The following is an 18,704-nucleotide window of genomic DNA, read 5'->3' on the forward strand; positions in this document are numbered from 1 at the left end:
CACTGAGCTAAGGCTGTGGAAAGCAAAACCCAGGAGAGGGGAACGTCTTCAAGCACATTTCCTGAACATTCTTGTTCATCTAAACTGGAAGACTTTTTAGTGTAGATCTGTGGATTGAAAATCTGAGCAGTTGAGTTCTGGGTCAAAGGATTTTGACTGATATTGCCAAATTGCCCTTCCCAGAGTTGCACCAGTTTTACTCTCAACCAGTAGTATTTGAACATGCCTGTTTCCCAACACCCTCCCTGGCACTGAGTGTTATCAAACTTATTGATCTCTGCCAATCTGATAGGAGAAACTAAGAAGAGATCTTACTGTTTTAATTGCATTGCTCTAATTATGAGTGAAGTTGAGGCTCTTATAAGCCATTTGTGTTTCCCTCTAAACCATGGGTTTATATTCTTTACTTGTGTTGTTTTAGGTCTTTGAGGATTAGGGGGATGAGCCCTTCTGTCTGTCACACATGTGGCACTTAATCCTGGTTTGCTTTTTACCCAGGTCGATAGTATGTTCTATCATACAGAAGTTTTAAATTTTTATGTAGTCAAATTTCTTAAATATTTACCTTAGGGATCCTGGTGTTTGTGTGTTGCATTCGCTATCAGAATATTACAAATAAATTCACCCATTCTTTTCTCTAAAGTTTTACGGTCTTTTTTTTTTTTTTGGATGTGTTGGGTCTTCGTTGCTGCGTACAGGCTTCCTCTAGTTTCAGCGAGCAGGGGCTACTCTTCGTTGCAGTGCGCAGGCTTCTCATTGCGGTGCCTTCTCTTGCTGCAGAGCACAAGCTCTAGGCCCACGGGCTTCAGTAGTTGTGGTGCATGGGCTTGGTTGCTCCGCGGCATGTGGGATCTTCCTGGACCAGGGCTCAAAGCTGTGTCCTCTGCATTGGCAGGGGGACTCCCAACCACTGCGCCACCAGGGAAGCCCTTTACGGTCTTATTTTTAAATATATAAATCCTTTATCCATTTGGAATTTATTTTGACTTAAGGTATGGTATAGGGTTTCCATTTTATTTTTTCCCCCAAGTGAGTTATTTTCCTACCACCTTTTTCTTTTAATTCAAATGTCACCTTAAACAGAAATTGAATTCTCATGTGTTCTGGAGTCTGTTTCTAGTTCTCTACTCTGGTCCACTGGGTTGTCTATTTCATCTTTGGGTACCAAATTGCTTTACAAATTACAATTTCATAATGTGTTTTTATCATCTGATAGGTGTAGCCCCATCGTGCTACTTTTCTTTTTCACGGCTTTCCCGGCCCCTTATTTAGTTCCCCATTTGAGTTTCATATCATTTTTTGACAAGCTCCCCACCTAAAAATCCTGTGAGTATTTTAGTTAGAATCACATTGAATTGATACATTAATTGAGCATTGATGTTTTTATAATATTGGATCTTTCTATTCAAAAGGTCAGTGTAGAATGTTCCCTGTATAATTTTAATATTCATAAAGGCCCTTATATGTCTTTTAAATATTGTTCTGAATATTTTATCTTTTTGATTGCTATTATAAGTGCAATTGCTATTATATTTTCTAGTAAATTGTATTTTTTTATGTAGAGGAAGGCTACTGAGTTTTGTATATTAAGCTTTGTAAACTGCCATCATTTTGAATTCTCTTATTGTCTGTAATGGTTGTGCATTTTTCAGTCATATCATCTATGCATAATTTAGCTATTCTGTTATGGTTTTGTTTGTTTTAAGCAGGAATTGATGTGGGATATTTTTCAAATGTCTTTTTGGCATGTATTGAGATGTTATATAGTTCTTCTCTGATCTATTAATATGGTCAGTTTTATTACAAATTCCCTAATGTTGGGCCACCTGCATTACTAGAATGAACTTACTTGGATATGATGAATGATTCTTTGAAGGTATTGTTGATTTATATTTGCTAGTATTTTATTTGAGATTTTTGCACCTCACGTTCTATCATATTTAATTATTAATTACTATTTGGATTCCCCGCATTCTTCCTTATCTTTTTTTTCTCACTAGGTCATGAGCTGATGAGGTCAGTTAAAATGTACTCATGTCTCATCCAATTTCTATTTGTATTTTCTGTATGTATACTGTTATTCTCAATTCTCATATCTTATTCTTGGTTTTGAAGCTATGCTATCTGGTGCCTAGAGATTTCAAAAAACGAGATTCTTAATGTGGATACTGCTGTCTTTCCTGTTTAACTTCCTTTTCTCTCATTTAGCATTTTTATATTGAATTTGACCTTGACTGATAGTAACATTGCAGCCTCAGCTCAGTATTTTCTTGTATACCTTGGTTTATATTTTATTTTTAACTTTTCTGAGTGATTCTGGTAAAGATGCATCTCTTCTATACAACATACAATAGAACATTGTTTTATGATCTCATAATCTTTTTTTCTGTTATAATATGGGTTTATTCTATTTACATTTCTTGATATAACATGTATTATGCTTACTTTTGTCATCTTATCTTCTGCTGTGTTTTCTATTTTAATGCTTCCTCTGTTTTCTATGTTTTACATGCATATTTTTTGTTTTCTTTGATATGTATGTGTGTGTGCTCACATGTGTTTGTATTTTTGTCTGATGATTTGAAGTTTTATAGTGTTTTTAATTTTTCTAGTGGTTGCCTTTATATTGATTTATTTCTCTGCCAAGAGAAGAAAACCTTCAAATGTAGGGAAAGAGTCATATTCTCAAAGGCTGAGCCTTGGCACCACAGTTCTGTCTTCAAATTCTTGATATCCTCAGAATCAAACAAATAAAACCAAAAAACAAAACAAAATTCTTGATATCCTCAACATGAAAAATAGTGATAGTCTCGCCCTGAAGCCAAAGGTTCAGGGTAACCAAGATACTGAACGTGCCACTGAGATGCTTCTTGAGTGAGCGAGCCACCTGTGCCAAAGAGCTATCGGTACCACAAAGGGATGCTGTATCTCATCTCTTATTTCAAAACCTCATGTGAATATCTTTCCCTCAACAGCCAGCATACTTTGTTCAACAGTGTCTTTTACTTGCTGTCCATTTCTCCACACAGTATTCTGAAAAGGCATAGTCGGAGAGGCATGAATAGAGGGCATTGACTCTTCTTGCTATTTGTTTCTACACATATCGAGATCAGGAGCCAGATTGTTGCCTGACAGCTGGTCTTTGTGAATACAGTGGTGTGTGGTTGGTGTTCAGATGCAAGTTGTGTTTGTGTGTGTGTGTTTTCTTTTAAATCTGACAGTCAGTGTACCATCAGATAATGGCACTCTCAAAACAGGATCACTTTAGGAAAGCTTATTTACAATGGTATTACTTACAAACATGTAGGTATAGGAGCACCCCAAGGGATGGTGCAATAACCTGGACGAGCAGCAGCAGAGCTGTTACCACCAATAGACCTGAAGGGAAAATGTGGGGGGAAGGGAGAGGTCACTAGAAGGGAGAGAACTGAGTGGGCTGGCTACCTTGGGAGGACCAGTGGCCCCCCACTGGAGGATACATCCAACCCATGGAGACTCACAGGCAGGAAACCAAAGGACTAAATACCTGATCTCATTCGCTTCCCTCTCCTGTCCCTTCTGGGTCTCCCCATGGCTGAACCCAACTGGAAGCCAGAAGCTCATTCATCTAATCTTGCAAAGGAATTCAGTGATACATAGAACAAAAAGTCAGCAGGTACATTTCCTTCCTGTGTTTTTGGAAAATATGTGGCAAGCTGACACATCAGTGGTACACACCCATTAGGAATGCTTTCAATTACCAATAATAGAGAATTCACTACAGTTTTCTTCTGTACTGTAACGGGAAGGCTGGAAGGTGGCAGCCACTGACATTCAATAATGTCAGTGCTGGTGTCTCTAGAATTCTCTCAGCCTTTACCTTGTGCTGGTTGCTTCATAGGTGCAAGATGGCTACCCAGGTCCAGGCATCATGACCATAGTTAAGTCAGGAAGAAGGGGGAAGGGGGGGTACCAGCACGTATACCCATTTTCTGAAAAAAAAAAAAAAAAAAAAAACCAAACCAAAAATTTTCATAGAAGTACCCTCAGCAGACTTTTCATCGTATTTAATAGGCCAGAACTGGGTCTCATGTAGCAGCAAGGGAGACTGGGAAAGTGGGAAATGGGCTTGTCATGATTGATTTAGACCACTTGTAATTAATTGCCTGAGATTGGAGACCTTGGTGTATGGATCAAAATCAGGAATCTTTTATCAGGAAAGAAGGGACGGAATAAATTTCTGGATCAACAATGAACAAGGTTTGCCACAAGTGGTTTGTATTCAACAACAAAGCCAACTGTCTGCTAGTACTCACTTAGGACAGCCATTGCTCTTTCACGCTATGTGCCATTTATTTTATGTGACATCCAAAAGTATTGTTTGGGGACTTCCCTTGTGGTGCAGTGGTTAAGAATCTGCCTGCCAATGCAGGGGACACGGGTTCGATCCCTGGTCCAGAAAGTTCCCACATGCTGCGGAGCAGCTAAGCCCATGTACCACAACTACTGAGCCTGTGCTCTAGAGCCCGTGAGCCACAACTACTGAGCCCACGTGCCACAACCACTGAAGCCCGCACACCTATAGCCCGTGCTCCGCAACAAGAGAAGCCACCACAATGAGAAGCCCATGCACCGCAACGAAGAGTAGCCCCCACTGGCCACAGCTAGAGAAAGCCCATGCGCAGCAACGAAGACCCAACACAGCCAAAAATAAATAAATAAATATATAAAAAAGAAAAGGAATCACTATTTAAAAAAAAGAATGAAAATATTAAAAAGTCAAGTAAATTAAAAGACTTATTTAATTTTTTTAAAAAAGAGTGTTGTTTGATCAAGTAATCTTGCCAGGAGCTTGCTCTGCTTTTCCTCAGTAGCCTATGACTCAATTTACATGTCATAGTTTGAAGTGTGTAGGTTTTCACTGTAAATTGGACACCTTTAATGATGCCTCTCTGGTTTTGATCTTTTCTCTGTCTTTAGTGACAAAATGTATCTTGACCACACTGGACATTATTATTTTACTTGATTGGTTTTCTAACTAGCTTACGGGATCTGATGTGAAGAGGATGCAAAAGTCTCAGTGGGCTTCCTGCCACTGTTTGACAAAGTTTCATAAGAGATGATGCCTCCAGGGCTAGAGAAAATGATTACCAGCTAACAGAATCCCAGCTTCAGATATTCATTCCCATATCTGTCTTTCTGAGTCACACTTCTTTTTCTCCTTGTGTAAAATTATCTCATTCTACACACTCATTTACTCTGGTATATATGATCATATTTTATATTGCAGTATTTTTTTGCTATTTTCAATATTATTTTTATGCTTTAATGAACCTCTTTTGAACTACTGATCCATCTTTATGATTTGGGGCCATACTACCATATAATAGTAACAATAAAATGGAAATATAACACATGTAAACAATCACATGTAAATGGTGTGAAAAATCTCTTAGCAAGCTGAACTAGACTCCATGGCATTCTCTTTAGTATGAACTGAGCTGAACTGGCCAACTCACTTCTCGTGGTACAGGTGTGCCTACAAGACCATGATGATGATTACAAAGGTAATGGGATTTCTGTGGAAATGATCACTGATCTCACATTTATGAAATGTATGTGAACAAAATTGCTTGTCTGTGTAGCAGACCCTGCCATGCCCCACTCATATCCCCTTACACTCACAATTCTCACATGTGCTGATGATGGTTTCTATGGGGCCAACAGGGATGTCATCCAATGGAAGTGGAGCACGATATCCATGACCAGCTCCCGCAAGAGGAAATTCATTTCTATACCATCTATCGAGCTCTGCAGTGAACAGGGCCCTAGGTTCACTGGGGAGCGATGAGGGGCTGAGATCTTAACGAATCAAATGAATCCTTGCTCTCCCACGTGGAGCTGATAGGTAAGAAGTGAGATAGTTCACTTACTAGAAGCTAGAGTATACTAAGGGCCACAATAATAACAGCTGTGATGGTTTAAAAACATGGCTGCAAATTCTTTCACACTTATCAAAAGAGGGAATCTAATTCCTCTCCCCTTGGATATGGGCCAGCCTTAGTGACCTATCATAAACAAAATGTGCAAGAAGTGATACTGTATGATTTCCAAGGTTAGTTAGTAGGTGATAGAGCTACTGTACACGCAACCGTTAGGTCAAAGGGTATGTTCATTTAAAATTCTGATCCTAATGCCAGGTTGTTCTCCACCTCTCTCCCACCCCTCCGCCTCCCAGCAGTGGATAAACACTCCTTTTGGATCAGTATACTGGTTTCAACTGGCATTTCTATACTACGGGAAAAGTGAAGCATCTTTTTCCTTGGAACCGCTCTTGGGGTCAGAAGACCCAGCTGGAGACAAGCGTGGGACTCAGGGGAGCCAAGGGGCCCCCGCCAACAATAGCCACGGCTCCACTTGCTCCCCCCTGCTCCCCTGTTTTCGGCGCTTTCCTTCCTCCCCCACAAGCTTCAGATTCCTGGAACCAAGCTCGGTGACCTCACGCCGGTGACTTCACATCCGGGACCTTCTGGGAATTCTCAGCAGCACTTTTTCGTAAGAAAACTAACGGGGGAGGCGGGAGGGGAGGAGGAAGGGTGTGCGTCAGGGGAGGGGCCGGAGCTCTCCGCTCAGAGGCAGCTTCCTCCTTCCGGTCGGGGGTGGGTGGAGCTGCCAGCGGCGTGCGGCCGAGCGGCCACCAGCTAGACCCGAGGCCCCGCCCCCCCACGCCCCCCATACCCACCGCGGCCGGGTGCGCGCGCCAACCCGGGACTAGCGTCCCGGCGCCCGTCGCTACAGGTTTGGGACCAGGGGTCAATTGCCGGGGGCCCCCAGGCTGAGACTCTGCCAGAATTTTCTTCCGAAGTTAGATAGTCGTCTAACTTGGCAGCTCTGCCACAGGTGGGGAGCGGGTACCTTCATGAGGGAGAAAAAGTGTGTGTGTGTCGCTGACTCGCAGATACCAACAGTAGGGGGGGAGGGGGGACACGTACAAAACCGAAAGTTTACAACGGCGTTTTCCAAGCTACAAAACTGCATAAAGTTGAGAGGTCGGAGAAGGACGCCCTCCATGGCTTCTGCTTCCTTGAAAAGGTTGCCTCAGAGCTGTGTCTTCAACACCAAGCTTACAGAAATGAACCGGAGGGGGAAATGAGGGGGGCTGCATTATGACTTTCGTAAGCGCTAGGCACTTGGGCTTTCATGGGCTCCTTCCTCCATAAAAAAATATTTAAGAATATATTTAATAACTGTGGTGGTTACTAATGTTATATACTAAACCATTTTCTTCTACCCCAAAGTTCTTTTTTTCCTGTTGATTTTAAAAGAAGAATATTTTCATGGGCCCATCAAGTATTGTGGGCCTGAGGCACCATCCATGCCTGCTGTGCCCAGTGGGTAAGCTGACCCTGGACAAAGCCAGGGTGGTGTGACAAAGCCTGGATAGAACATTAAAGGACCTGGAAGGTCTGATTCTCTTGGGGGAATGGAGCGAGAGAGGCTATAAACACAGGCGGTAGCTGAACAAGAAGGGCCTTGAATGACATGAGGAATGTGGATCTTATGGCGGAGGTGGTGAGGAGCCATTGCAGGGCTGGACTGGAGGATTGATAGTTTGGGGGTGGCACTGGAGGTGGGAAGGGCATTGGGATCGCTGTTGCTGTAATGACATCCAGACTCTTCCTGAGCCACAGTGGCAATGGAAGGGAGGGGGAAGGGTAAGCCACAGATTGATGTGAGGAGATGGGGCCTGGAGAAGCCTGGGTTGACTTCTCTGGCTCATCCCTCCTGGACAGGAGAAAACAAGAGGAGAAACTGTACCGGCTTCAGGACTTTGGGAAGATCAAATGGAGGGTCCTTCACCAGTCACGTAGCAGGGAGAGTTTGCATACCTTAATAGGTGTGTGGGTGGCTTCAGGGCCACCTCTTGCCCAGATGGCCCAGAAGACAAAACCACAGTCCTCACCTGGGCATTTCCAGAGTTCAGAATGAGAAGAAACAGACTGGGTTTTCAACACCCTTTACAGTAGAACACTGTTCCAGAATCTCATCTGGCTACATGTTGCTCAATCCCCAATAACTGCCTTTTCTCCCCCACCCTGCAGTCCCTGCCAGAAAACAAAAAACTATACGTGGTTCCCACCTTCCAACGCAAACGCTGGGCTTCCTCCAGAGCAGACCAGGCCAAAATCAAGGGCTGGGACAGGAACTATACTTACAGGGAGAAGAACTGGGCTCAAATGACTCCTTGAAAGACAAACCTTCATTTATTCACTCTAAAACATGGATTGAGCACCTACTATGTGCTTTTGTACCATTCTAGGCACCGGAGATGCAACAATAAACAAATGAGAAGCGGTTAGCATGGAGATGATAACTCCAGTGGAGGGAGATTTGCCTGTGGAGATGGCACTTTCCAAAGTTGGCCACATATTCTTCTAGAACGTTGCCTCTTCCTCATCAAAAGGTAGTGTCTAATACCCCTTCCATTCAATATACACAGACTTGTGACTTACTTGTAACCAACATAATGCAGCAGAAGTGATTGTGTGTGACTTCTGAGACTAGATCATAAAAGGCAGTGCAGCTTCTGCCTTGTTAGTTGGGACACACGCCTTTGGAAACGAGATGCAACGCAGGAAGTCCAACTACCCTGAGACTCCCATAATGTGAGGAGGCCCAGGCAACACGGGGAGGCCACACATATGTGTTCTGGCTGACATTGCAGCTGAGGTCCCAGCCAGTAGCCAGCATCGACTGCCAGACATTTGAGTGAGTGAGTGAGTTTTCAGATGTTTGCAGACTCTAGCTGTCATATTACCCCCGCCCTTTGAGACTTTCCAGCTGAGACCTCACACATCATGGCACAGAGGGAAGCCATGCCCACTGTGTTCTGTCCAAATTCCTGACCCACAGAATTCATGAGCATCATAAAATGGTTTTTTAAACCACTAAATTTGGGGTGGTTTGCCATGCAGGAATAGTATCCAGAACACTGACAATAAGCAAATATGTGAGCAAGATACTTTTCTACTGTGATAGGTTCTCAGGAAAACAAACAAAAATAGCACAGCATGATAACTTGGAGGAAGGCCGCTATAGATGGGGAGTGGGTGGGTGTCGGGATAGGTGGGGGAGGCAGAGGAGGTATGGATCAGGAAAGTTCTTTCTGGAGAGACATTTGAACTGGAATGTGAATGAGAAAGAGCCCAGCCACTAAAGGTCTTGCAGAAGAGACTTCCTAGCATAGGGTACAGCAGGTGCAAAGGCCCTGAGGCAGGAATCAGCTTGGTGTGTTCTGTGAAGATCAGGAAGGCCAGTGTAACTAGGGGGATGTGGGTGAGGAAGAGAGTGGGGCAATGAAGCTGGAGAGGAAGGTTGAGAGGCAAGGCATTCTGGTCTTACAGGCCCCTGAGAAGAGTTAGATTTCAGGCTGAGTGAGCTGAAAGCCTGTGGAGGGCATTATAAAGGAGTGACTTGGTCTGGTAAACTCTTGATAAGAGCTTTGGGTGTCAGGTGGATGACAGACTGTAAAGACAGGGCAAAGGGAAGACCACTTGGGAGGCTATGACAGTGGTCCAGGAAAGGGGGGATGGATGGTGGCCTGGGACAAGGTGATGGCGGTGAAGATGAGGACTGTTGGATAAGCTCGGAACAGAGGCAGTGACAGAGTAATGAGAAGGGAGGAGGCGCCCGGCCGGCAGGACTGTCCTGGATGGGGCCGCGGCAGGGGTGAGGACCGGAACTGGCATCCTTCTGGAATCCGGGAGGGAGGCTCCGAGCAGGGCGAGTACTGGCGTCCGGCGTCTGCCGTGCGGAGCCTGCCCCTGGCTGCGCGCCTGCCGGGTGTTTCCCAGCAACGGCTACAGCCGCCCGAAAAGTTCCGAACCCAGCGGCCGAGGTGATGTCATTGTCACCTTGGCGACGGCGGGTGGGAACACGCCCCCTCCAGGCTAGGGGCGGGGTCTGGGCGCCGCATGCTCCGCCCCCAGTCGGCCCGCGTGGAAATGCCGCCCACTCCCCTGGCAGGAGGAGAGGTGGTGCCTGGGGTTCGGCAGCAGGTGTGACGGCAGGTGTGATAGCTTGTGAGGGCACTGAGCGAGGCCTTACCGAGCGGCCGCTGCTCTCCTTGCGTGCCGCCTCCGGTGCGCTCACTACCCATCCACCAACCTCTTCCCCACTCTTCCCCCTAGGCCGCCACCGCCAGCTATTAGGACTGGCTCCTCTGTCATTCAGAGATGCCTTCCCCAACCACGCAAGCTAAAGTAACTGCCAATTCTCCTCTCGTGGGCTGACCTTGTTTTTATTTCCTTCACAGTATCGCTCCCTTCTAAAATTACCTTCTCTGCTTATAACATATTGTTTTCCCTCTCTAAGTTCCATGAGGTCAGGGATAAATTCTGCCATGTTCATCTCTATTCTCTGCACCCTGGATGGAACTTGGCATGAAGTAGGTGCTCAATAAATGTTAGTTGGATGAATCAGTAAATTTACTCAATCATTTAATTCACCCAGGGGTTCATTTATTTGACATTTGTGCAGTGCCTTCTAGGCACTTGTGATAAGCAGTAAGGATACTGAGATGAACGAGACAGGGACTCCACCTGGAGGTGAGAACAAGAGATAGATTAAAACTAATAATTACAGTAGAAGTGAACAGCCTTGAGTTCCAGACGCTGGGCATAGTTCCAAGCACTTTACATATATTAATTCACTTAATCTGCACAATAGTAGGCACGTATAATCGTGCCCACTTTACAGATGAGAACACTGAGAACAGTCGTGCCATAAGTTGCTGGGCCCTGTAATCAAGTGAGATCCCACAGAGGATGGGGGAGGGGAACCCGTGGCGAGGGGGTAATAGCGAGATGTGTAGCCGGCCCAGGTAGGCCGATTTGCTATCTTAATTGCTTATACACCAGTCTTCCAGGGAACAGGCTGCTTCCTGCTCAGAGCTCTGCTGCCCCAGGGGAACCCCTGTCAGTGGAGCAGGCAATGATGGGGCTGGGAAGGGTGTGGAGGGCTGATCCCTGGGCTGGTGGTATGATGGGAGCCTACCTGTTCAACAAAAGCAAAGTATGGACTAGTTTCCACCTAACCTTATCCGGGGCAGGATGTGTGTGGGGGTCGGGGGAGGCAGGGGTGGACAATCGTAGTTGTCCACCTATACGGAAGGGTGTTTAGGCAATCCAGGAACTACACTCACTCCCACCTCTGGGTTTTTGTATGTGCTCGTCCCCCTGCCTAGCTGGCACTTCCCCCTGATTGTCCCATAACTGGCTTTTTGTTATTCAGATCTCAGTTGAAAAGTTTTTTCCCCTTGGAGGGGTATGCCTTGGCCACACTCTCTAAGGTAATCACCTATCACTGTCACATCATCATGTTTTAAGATTCCTACCCTAGAGTGGGAGAATGGCTTAGTCAGGCGCATCACCCTTATTCCTGAACTGATTTTTCCTGTTTATTCATAGTCTCTCTGCCTCCTCATTCTAGAACGTCAGTTCCCTGAGTGTATGACCCCATTAGACCTCACCTCTGTGTCCCAGCTGCCTAGAACAGGCCTGGCATGCAGCAGGTGCTCAGTGCTTTTTGAAAGTGTGGAAAAGGGCCCTTCACCGGATCATTCTGACTTTCCAGGCCAGGATCTGTGCCTTCCCCTAACCAGGAACCTCTGCTCTTCACATTGCACCTGGCCTGACCAGGAGGAAGGTGGCCCAGCCGTCTTGGCCACTGGAGTTCTCCTGGCTGTGGCCCTCCCTCCTTCCTAGGCCTGACTGGGCCATTCTTCCACTCTCGGGCAGGATTCTGTTCAGATTCCACTCCAGGGTGGTGTCCAAGGTAGAGGGCAGCAGTGTATGTATGTGTTGGGGCATGGGGAGCAAGGAGAATGGGGGATGGGCAGGCCTTTCTGGTTCCCAAACAAGATGGTAGAAGAAGGGGTGGCTTTGCAGAGCTTTCCAACACTGCTGTTGCCAGGAACACAGGGCACCTGGAGGTGTGGCTGTTTTCCCCCTACAGTGAGAACCCAGACTCTAGGACAGATGCACAGTTAGACACGGAGAGGAGGGAATAAAACTTGGGTTTATTCAGACTGTATCCTTCCCATTTGGGGTACAGAGTCAGGGGCATTGGGGGTGGAGAGAACCTTTGGCTTCTAGGGACATTGGTGATCGCCAACCTTTTCTGTATGACCTTTGTGCTGCCAGGATGACTCGCTGAATGAGGGAGATGGTAATGAAGGGGCCCTTCTGGGGCCCTAGTCAATCTGAAACAGAGGCCAATGCAGCTGGCCCTGTCCTCGCCAGGAATTAAAGAGCAGAAGACTGAGAACATTTGACTTGTATTAAAAGAAATGAAGGCTGAAGGTCACTCACGGGGTTCTGTCTCAGGCAGTGGCGTGCATACTCACTCGTGTTGGCACGCGGGCCAGGCCCGTGAGAGGAGCGTGTGTGCCTGTACAGAGTACATCCTCTGCGAGCAGCTGTGAGCCCCCATCCAGCTCCTGGGCTTGAGCTACTCAGAGGGGCTTCTTCCCAACTTTTCTTTCCCCCCTTTTGCAAGAACTGACGAAAGGGAAACTGCCCACAAGTCTCAGAAGATGTCCTTTCTTTTTGGTCCTTGCCTCATCTGTGCAGGAGGTAGGCACCCACCTCCGTCCCAGGGCCCTGGGGATGGGTGGGAGGCTGTGGTGGGAGGCGGAGAGGCTCACTGGGCAGCTGGCTGCGAGTGGCCGCAGGGCACACACACCCTCCCAGCTTCTGCCAGGCCTGTGCTGAGCCCGGCTGGACTGTGCAGGAACTGCCTCATCAGGGGAGAGGCGTGGAGCCCGAGGTGGGGGCCTGGGCCCCTGGGCGGCTCTGCGGGCGCGGTGACCGTGGTGGGGGAGGTGAGCACTGAGGTCCTGCACTGGTCCACCCTCTCATATTGCTCGGTCACTGTTCTTGTGGCTCCATAGTGCTGGGAGCCACCGGGCCCAGTCTGCAGCTCCAGAACACTTTTCTGCCGCCTGGTGAGCGGGGGGCTGGCTGAGGCAGGGGCGTGCTGGGGCTGTCCGGAGCACTGGATGGCTTCTTTCTTCCCAGCCTTGTCCCAGACATCTTTCTGGTGGGGCTGAGCCTGGCCCACATCCTGGGGGAGGTGTGTGCTTTTCACTGAGACTTCGGGGCTGCACCTGGGGCTGGGAGCCTCCAGAAGCTTCCTAGTGGCCGACTCGATGGAGGTAAAGGTTGGGGAGGAGGGTGAATCTCTGCTGGGAGGTAACACTCGAGGGAGGCTTGACTCTTCTCTCAAGGTCTCCAGCCTCTGAGTAGAAGGGGTGGTTGGGGCGGCTTGACTTCTGGCCTCAGTGTGATTTCTGACCTTGGCCTGACCCTGGACCTCAGTGTGGCATGTAACCTCCGTTTGGCTCTTGACTGCAGTTTGACTCCTGACCTCTTGGCCTGGGCAGTTGGGCCTGACTCTACTGCTCTCTGTGACACTGACCTTGTGTGCACTGTGGTCCTTTAGAGGTCCCTGGGAATGGCCTCTGGTGTTAGTCCCAGGCTGGAGGCTAGACATGGAGCTGAGGGCCTTGTGCACGGCCTCCTCGATGTCCAGCAGCCTGGCCAGGGTCTGTTCCTTCAGCCGGGCCACCTCTGTGCTGACCCTTGTCAGCTCCCCAAAGGCCTGCTCCACTGAGGCCTCAGGCTTGTTGGGGACAGCGGGAGCTGGAGGGGCCCTTCTCAGCTGGGGCACAGCCTCAAAGAGCCTCCTCAGTGCCCACACGTCCACAGAGCTTTTGGCCTCCTTCTCCAGTGCTTGCACCTGGCTCAGGAGGCCCTGGAGCTCTTGCTGGCTTCTCTGCAGAATCTTGGAGCTCTCAGGGACCCCTTGCTGGGAACCGTCAGTGCACTTCTCTCCTGAGGGGCTGGGGCCCTGCTGTGGTGAGGTGGGGTCACTGCTGAGAGCTGAGAGCTTGAGGGGCTCAGGGCTCTGGTCGTTGCTGCCCACAGCCTGACTTCTGGTGGGCCTGGGGGCCACGGTGCTGGAGTCATGCTGGGGGCTGTGCTGGCTCTGTCCAGTGGAGCATCCAGCTGGCGATACTCGGCCCTGGCCTGCAGTGGTGGGGACCTTGGTTGGCCGAGGGTCATGGTCAGCTGTACCAGTCTCACCTTGTCTATATTTTCCTTGCCCCACCTCCTTAGAGGAGCTGGGAGAGAGGGCTGAGGGCTTGGGCAGCCAGTGAGGTGGGGGGATCTGGCTTAGGTGTGCGGGTTTGGGGGGCAGCTGGGGCTTCTTCCTTAGGTGCGTAGTGGGCTCCAGTTTCGGGGTTTTTGTCTGTGAATCCCCAGGGCTTCTCTGGCCAGCAGCGCTGCTGTGGGACTGGAGAAGGGGGTCCTGTGTGGGCTCAGAGGCCTGCTGGATGGAATTTTCATCATGGCCGGCTTGGGCTGGGAAGTCAGGTCCCGTCACAGCAGCTGGGAGAGGAGGAGGAGGCGGAACAGAGGCATTATGGGAGTGCAGGCTGGCACCTGCAGCCTGAGGCCCAGAGGCCAGAGTGTGGGGGGCTAAAGGGGCAGCCTTCAGGGTGGTCTCTGCAGCTTGGAGGACCCCTGGGCCGAGTCCTGCCATCACCTTCTCTGGAGGTCCCCAGGCCTTCTGTGTGTGGCTCCCAGGCTCCTCTTGCCCAGGCCCGAGACTCTGACCTGGGCCTTCCAGGAGTGGGCTGGGAGCCTGAGACGGGAGCGCAGTCTCCCTGCCCCTTGGCAAGGCTCCTGTCTCAGAAGGCCAGACATCCCCCGGTAGGTCAAAGGTCCTGATGGGGTGAGCAGTGTAAATGCCATCCTGAATAGTCACCCACCCCCTAGGCAGCCCTCCAGGCAGTGCTTTCTGTTCCCCACTGACCTTTCTGGGGGCTGCTGGGATCCTGGGGTCACCTCCAGCCGGAGGCCTGGTGTTGCTCTGGGCAGTCCCAGTGGCTGTGGCCGGTACTTGCAGAAGACTATCCTGGGAGGGCATAGAGGCGGTTCCAGGGGTGGGGCCCTGCTTGTGCTTGCTCAGAACTTGCTGGTGCAGGCTTTGGGCTTCGGCTGTTGCCATTCGCAGACTCTGCATGGCAGCCTGGAGGTTTGGGGACCTGGGTCCCAGGGGCATAGTCGTGGCTCCATCTGACTTTCCCAAAGCTTCCATCCCTTTCTGCCCAGTGCACCTGCTTTCCTGCTTTTCTTCCCCAGCCAGAGGGACTGCCTTTCCAGTGGCCTGTGGGGGGCAGGGGGTGGCCCCTGGCCCTCTCAGATGCCTCATCCCCATGCTGGAGTCCAGTGGGGGAACATGGATGATGCTCTCAGTCAGGGGCAGCCTCTGGGCCCCCTCGCTGGCTGGCACTGGACTTGAGTCAGCCGGTGGCTCCCACCGCAGACTGTGCAGGCCACTCAGGTCTCCTTTGTCTATGCAGCTGGCCAGCAGCTGCACACTGCTCCTCTGGGGGGCCCTGCTGGTTAGCCGGGGCTGCAGAGAGTAGGCGGTCAGTGCCACTAGGCCCTGCTCTGTCTCCTGCATCACTAGCCCAGTCCTCGCCACCGAGGTCCCGAGGCCACAAGCCAGCAACTGCTGGAACTCAGGGTCCATGTCTTCGACCTTCCAGCTGCTGCCTGGTGCTGGCAGCTTCAGTGGCTTGAGGCGAAGCTGGCCCACTGGGTCCTCCTGCACCAGCAGCCCCTGCTGGTCCACGTCTGGCCGGCGCAGCACTTGGCGGACGATCCTGGGAAGCTCGCCAGGCACCAGCTCCTCCTTCCGAACGTGGGGGCCGCCCTGCCCTGGGCCTGGGAGCACGTACTTGGCAAGGCAGAGCTCCCCTGGCCCTCGGGCCTCCATGACAATGCCTCCATGGTGCAGGATGCCAGGCGTGGCGTGCAGAGTCCGCAGGGTCCCCTCAGCTGCAGTCTGTTGCCTCTCCCACACCCTATTGCCTGAGGGGCCCATGGGCTGCTCTTCCTGGAGGTTGCCCCCTTGGATGCTCTCAGCTGCCAGGGAGCCCATGGGGCAATTCTCAAAGAGCCAGGTGAACTTGTGCACAGAGCCTGCTGGGATGGGCTCAGGGATTACCCTGGATCCCTGGTTTTCCCTCTTGCCTGCCTCCAGGGCCTGGAAAACTTCCTTCTGACGAGACACCTGCCCTGAGGGGATGTCCACTCTGCTGCAGTATCGCACAAGCCCCCTTCTGCAGGGATGGCCTGAGGCCTGCAGAGGCTCAGTCTCAAAGATGTGTCTGTCTGTCTGTCTTTCCCCAGGCTGGACCTGGCTGACCTCAAGGTGCTGCTCCCTGGAGCTTTCTGGTCTGTCTGGGGGTTGGGGTGTGAACATCCAGGTGCAGGACTGTGCCTTGGCCTTGGGTGTGGGGTCTGTGACCTCTGACCCCTGCTTCTCACCCAACTCACTCATTGGGCATGTCTCGAACAACCAGCGGATGGTCTGTACATCGCCCTTGGGGGATGCTTCAAGCTGAGGGCCTCCCTGAGGCTTTCCTTCTTCTTCCCGTCGTTCCTGCTGCTCCCGTTGGTGGATTACCTCCAGGGGCTGGGTCTCAAAGAGCCACCGGGCAGTCCCCACGTCTCCAGCCACCACTTCCTGCCGGGTGATGCCCCGCACGACATCGACGGTACTGGGGTTTTGGCCTAGTTGGTCTAGGGGCTGTGTCTCAAACATCCACCTGTAACCCTGTACATCACCTCCGACTACATGCTCTCTGCTGACAGAGGTCAGGGCATGAAGGTGGCCTTTGCCATCCTGCATGGCATACACCGGGGACCCTATGTCCTGGGACTGCCCAGCAGAATCAGTTCCTTCTGCTCTGCTTATGCTCCCATGGGCCGAAGCTTCACCCTGCCTGATGCCGTCCAGGGGTAGGGTCTCAAAAAGGTTCTTGAAGGTCTTCACGTCTCCCTTCACCCCATCCCTCTGGGGGGCACTCTGAGAGAGGGACAGTGCTGAGGAACCATCACTGGATAGACGCTCGTACATGAACCTCTCACCCTCCTGGGGTCCCACCCGCTGCAGGTGACCCACTTGGACCTTGTCTCTGAGCGTATCCAGGGGCTGCATCTCAAATAGCCACAGGGTGGAGCGGACATCACCGGGGACCACTTCCTCTTTGGGTGGCACCTCTGCTCCAGCCTCCTCTTCCCCCTTTAGAGTGTCTAGTGCTCGGGTCTCAAACAAATGCCGCTGCTGCTGAACGTCTGGACCAGGAGGGATAAGATCTGGGGATGGCTGGAAGTCCTTCTCGTCCACCAAGATCTCCCGGATGGCATCCAGGGGCTGTGTCTCAAAGATCCAGCGAGTTGCGCTGATGTCGGGCCTGGCCGCCTCCTCCAGAGAGATCCCCCGGATCACCCGCACCTGGCTGGGGTCCCGGTTGATGGCGTCCAGAGGCTGCGTTTCGAAGAGCCAACGGGCAGACCTCACCGCGTTGCTTTGGATCTCCTCCCGGCAGGCGGCCTTGACCTCGTGGATGGCTCCCTCTGCGTCCTGGATGGCACACAGTGGCTCTGTTTGGAACAGCTTCACCGTCTTCTTCACATCGCCCTTCAGCTCCTGGATCTCTGAGCGCAGCTCCAAGGGGCTCTGCTCCTGGATGGAGGGGCGGGAGCCCAGGCGGTCCAGTGGCCGTGTCTCAAAGAGCATCCTGGTACCCTGGACATCTCCACTGGCTGCAGGCTCCCTCACTGTAGCTGCGGGTGCCTCAGCATGGCCCGTCAGCTCATCCAGTGGCTTCGTCTCAAACAGCCAGCGGGCTGCATGGACGTCCCCTCCAGATGGCTGAGGTCCGGCTGGCCCCTGGTCTGTGCTGTTGGCAAAGGAGCCTTCCTCAAACTTGCGGGAGGTGGCCTGGACATTGCCACCGGCCACGGGCTCCTTGGCAGGTGGCCTCTCATGGTCCCCAATGGCGTCCAGCCGCCAGTTCTCAAAGATCCAGCGCATGCACTGGACATCACCCTCAGTGGGCTCTTCGGAACCCAGGATCTCAGCCAAGTCTTCAGCCACAGCCTCAGCCAGATTCTTGCGGAGCTCGGGGTGGATGTGCTTGTAGAGGCGGCGGAGCTCGTTGGCTTGCCGCTGCTGGTGGAACTTGGAGAAGGACTCCTTGGGTGGCGGCAGCGGCAGATCCTCCAGAGCAGATGGTGGAGGGAGAGGCAGGTCCTCTGTAGCTGCCACTGGGATGCTTGGGGTGGGGGCCACCTGCGTCTGAGCGTCGGCCATCCTTCTGAGGAGAGGGGGCAGAGATGAGGATGGGGTGGGGGGCTTTAGGTGGGATGGGGCTGGTTGCTGGGAGAAATGGCAGGGAGCAGGGCCCAGGGGCAGAGTAGCCCTGCTGTGGCATGTGTTTAGAGACCCCCTCCCTTTCCAGATGTCACCTGGGTCTCACCCTGCCACCTGCGTGGTTGATATATGACAAGTCTTGAGTTTAATGCACATGGAGCCACCCATCAAGGTGCTTCCCCAGAATCACCTGGCTTGCTAGGGAGCAAACAGGGCACTGCGGGCTTTGAAGCTCTGTCCTTCAGCCAAGGGATGCCCAAACCTCCAGTGGGAAAACTGGACATGCCCATCCTTGCCTGCCTTTGCCAAAATCAGTTTTTCCTTGGCAGATTCCCAGGTGAGTGGCCTGGGGGAATTCTGATTTAAGGGGTCCCAGTCAGGGAGAGGCAGGTCCCTAAACTGGTAACTATTTTCCATGGAGAGAAATAGTC

At 51.1% G+C, this 18,704-nt stretch overlaps 1 protein-coding gene across 1 annotated transcript; it reads right to left on the reverse strand.

Annotated features, from left to right (window-relative positions):
- Nucleotides 1–12,681: 12,681 nt before the first annotated feature.
- Nucleotides 12,682–18,213, reverse strand: XIRP1 (xin actin binding repeat containing 1; the record flags this gene model as incomplete). Its single annotated transcript, XM_079713648.1, has 1 exon — nt 12,682–18,213. One exon carries the CDS (start codon nt 18,211–18,213, stop codon nt 12,682–12,684), a length of 5,532 nt encoding a protein of 1,843 aa, XP_079569774.1.
- Nucleotides 18,214–18,704: the final 491 nt, after the last annotated feature.

The sequence above is a fragment of the Hyperoodon ampullatus genome (genome assembly GCF_949752795.1).
Source record: "Hyperoodon ampullatus genome assembly, chromosome: 10".
NCBI lineage: Eukaryota > Metazoa > Chordata > Mammalia > Artiodactyla > Ziphiidae > Hyperoodon > Hyperoodon ampullatus.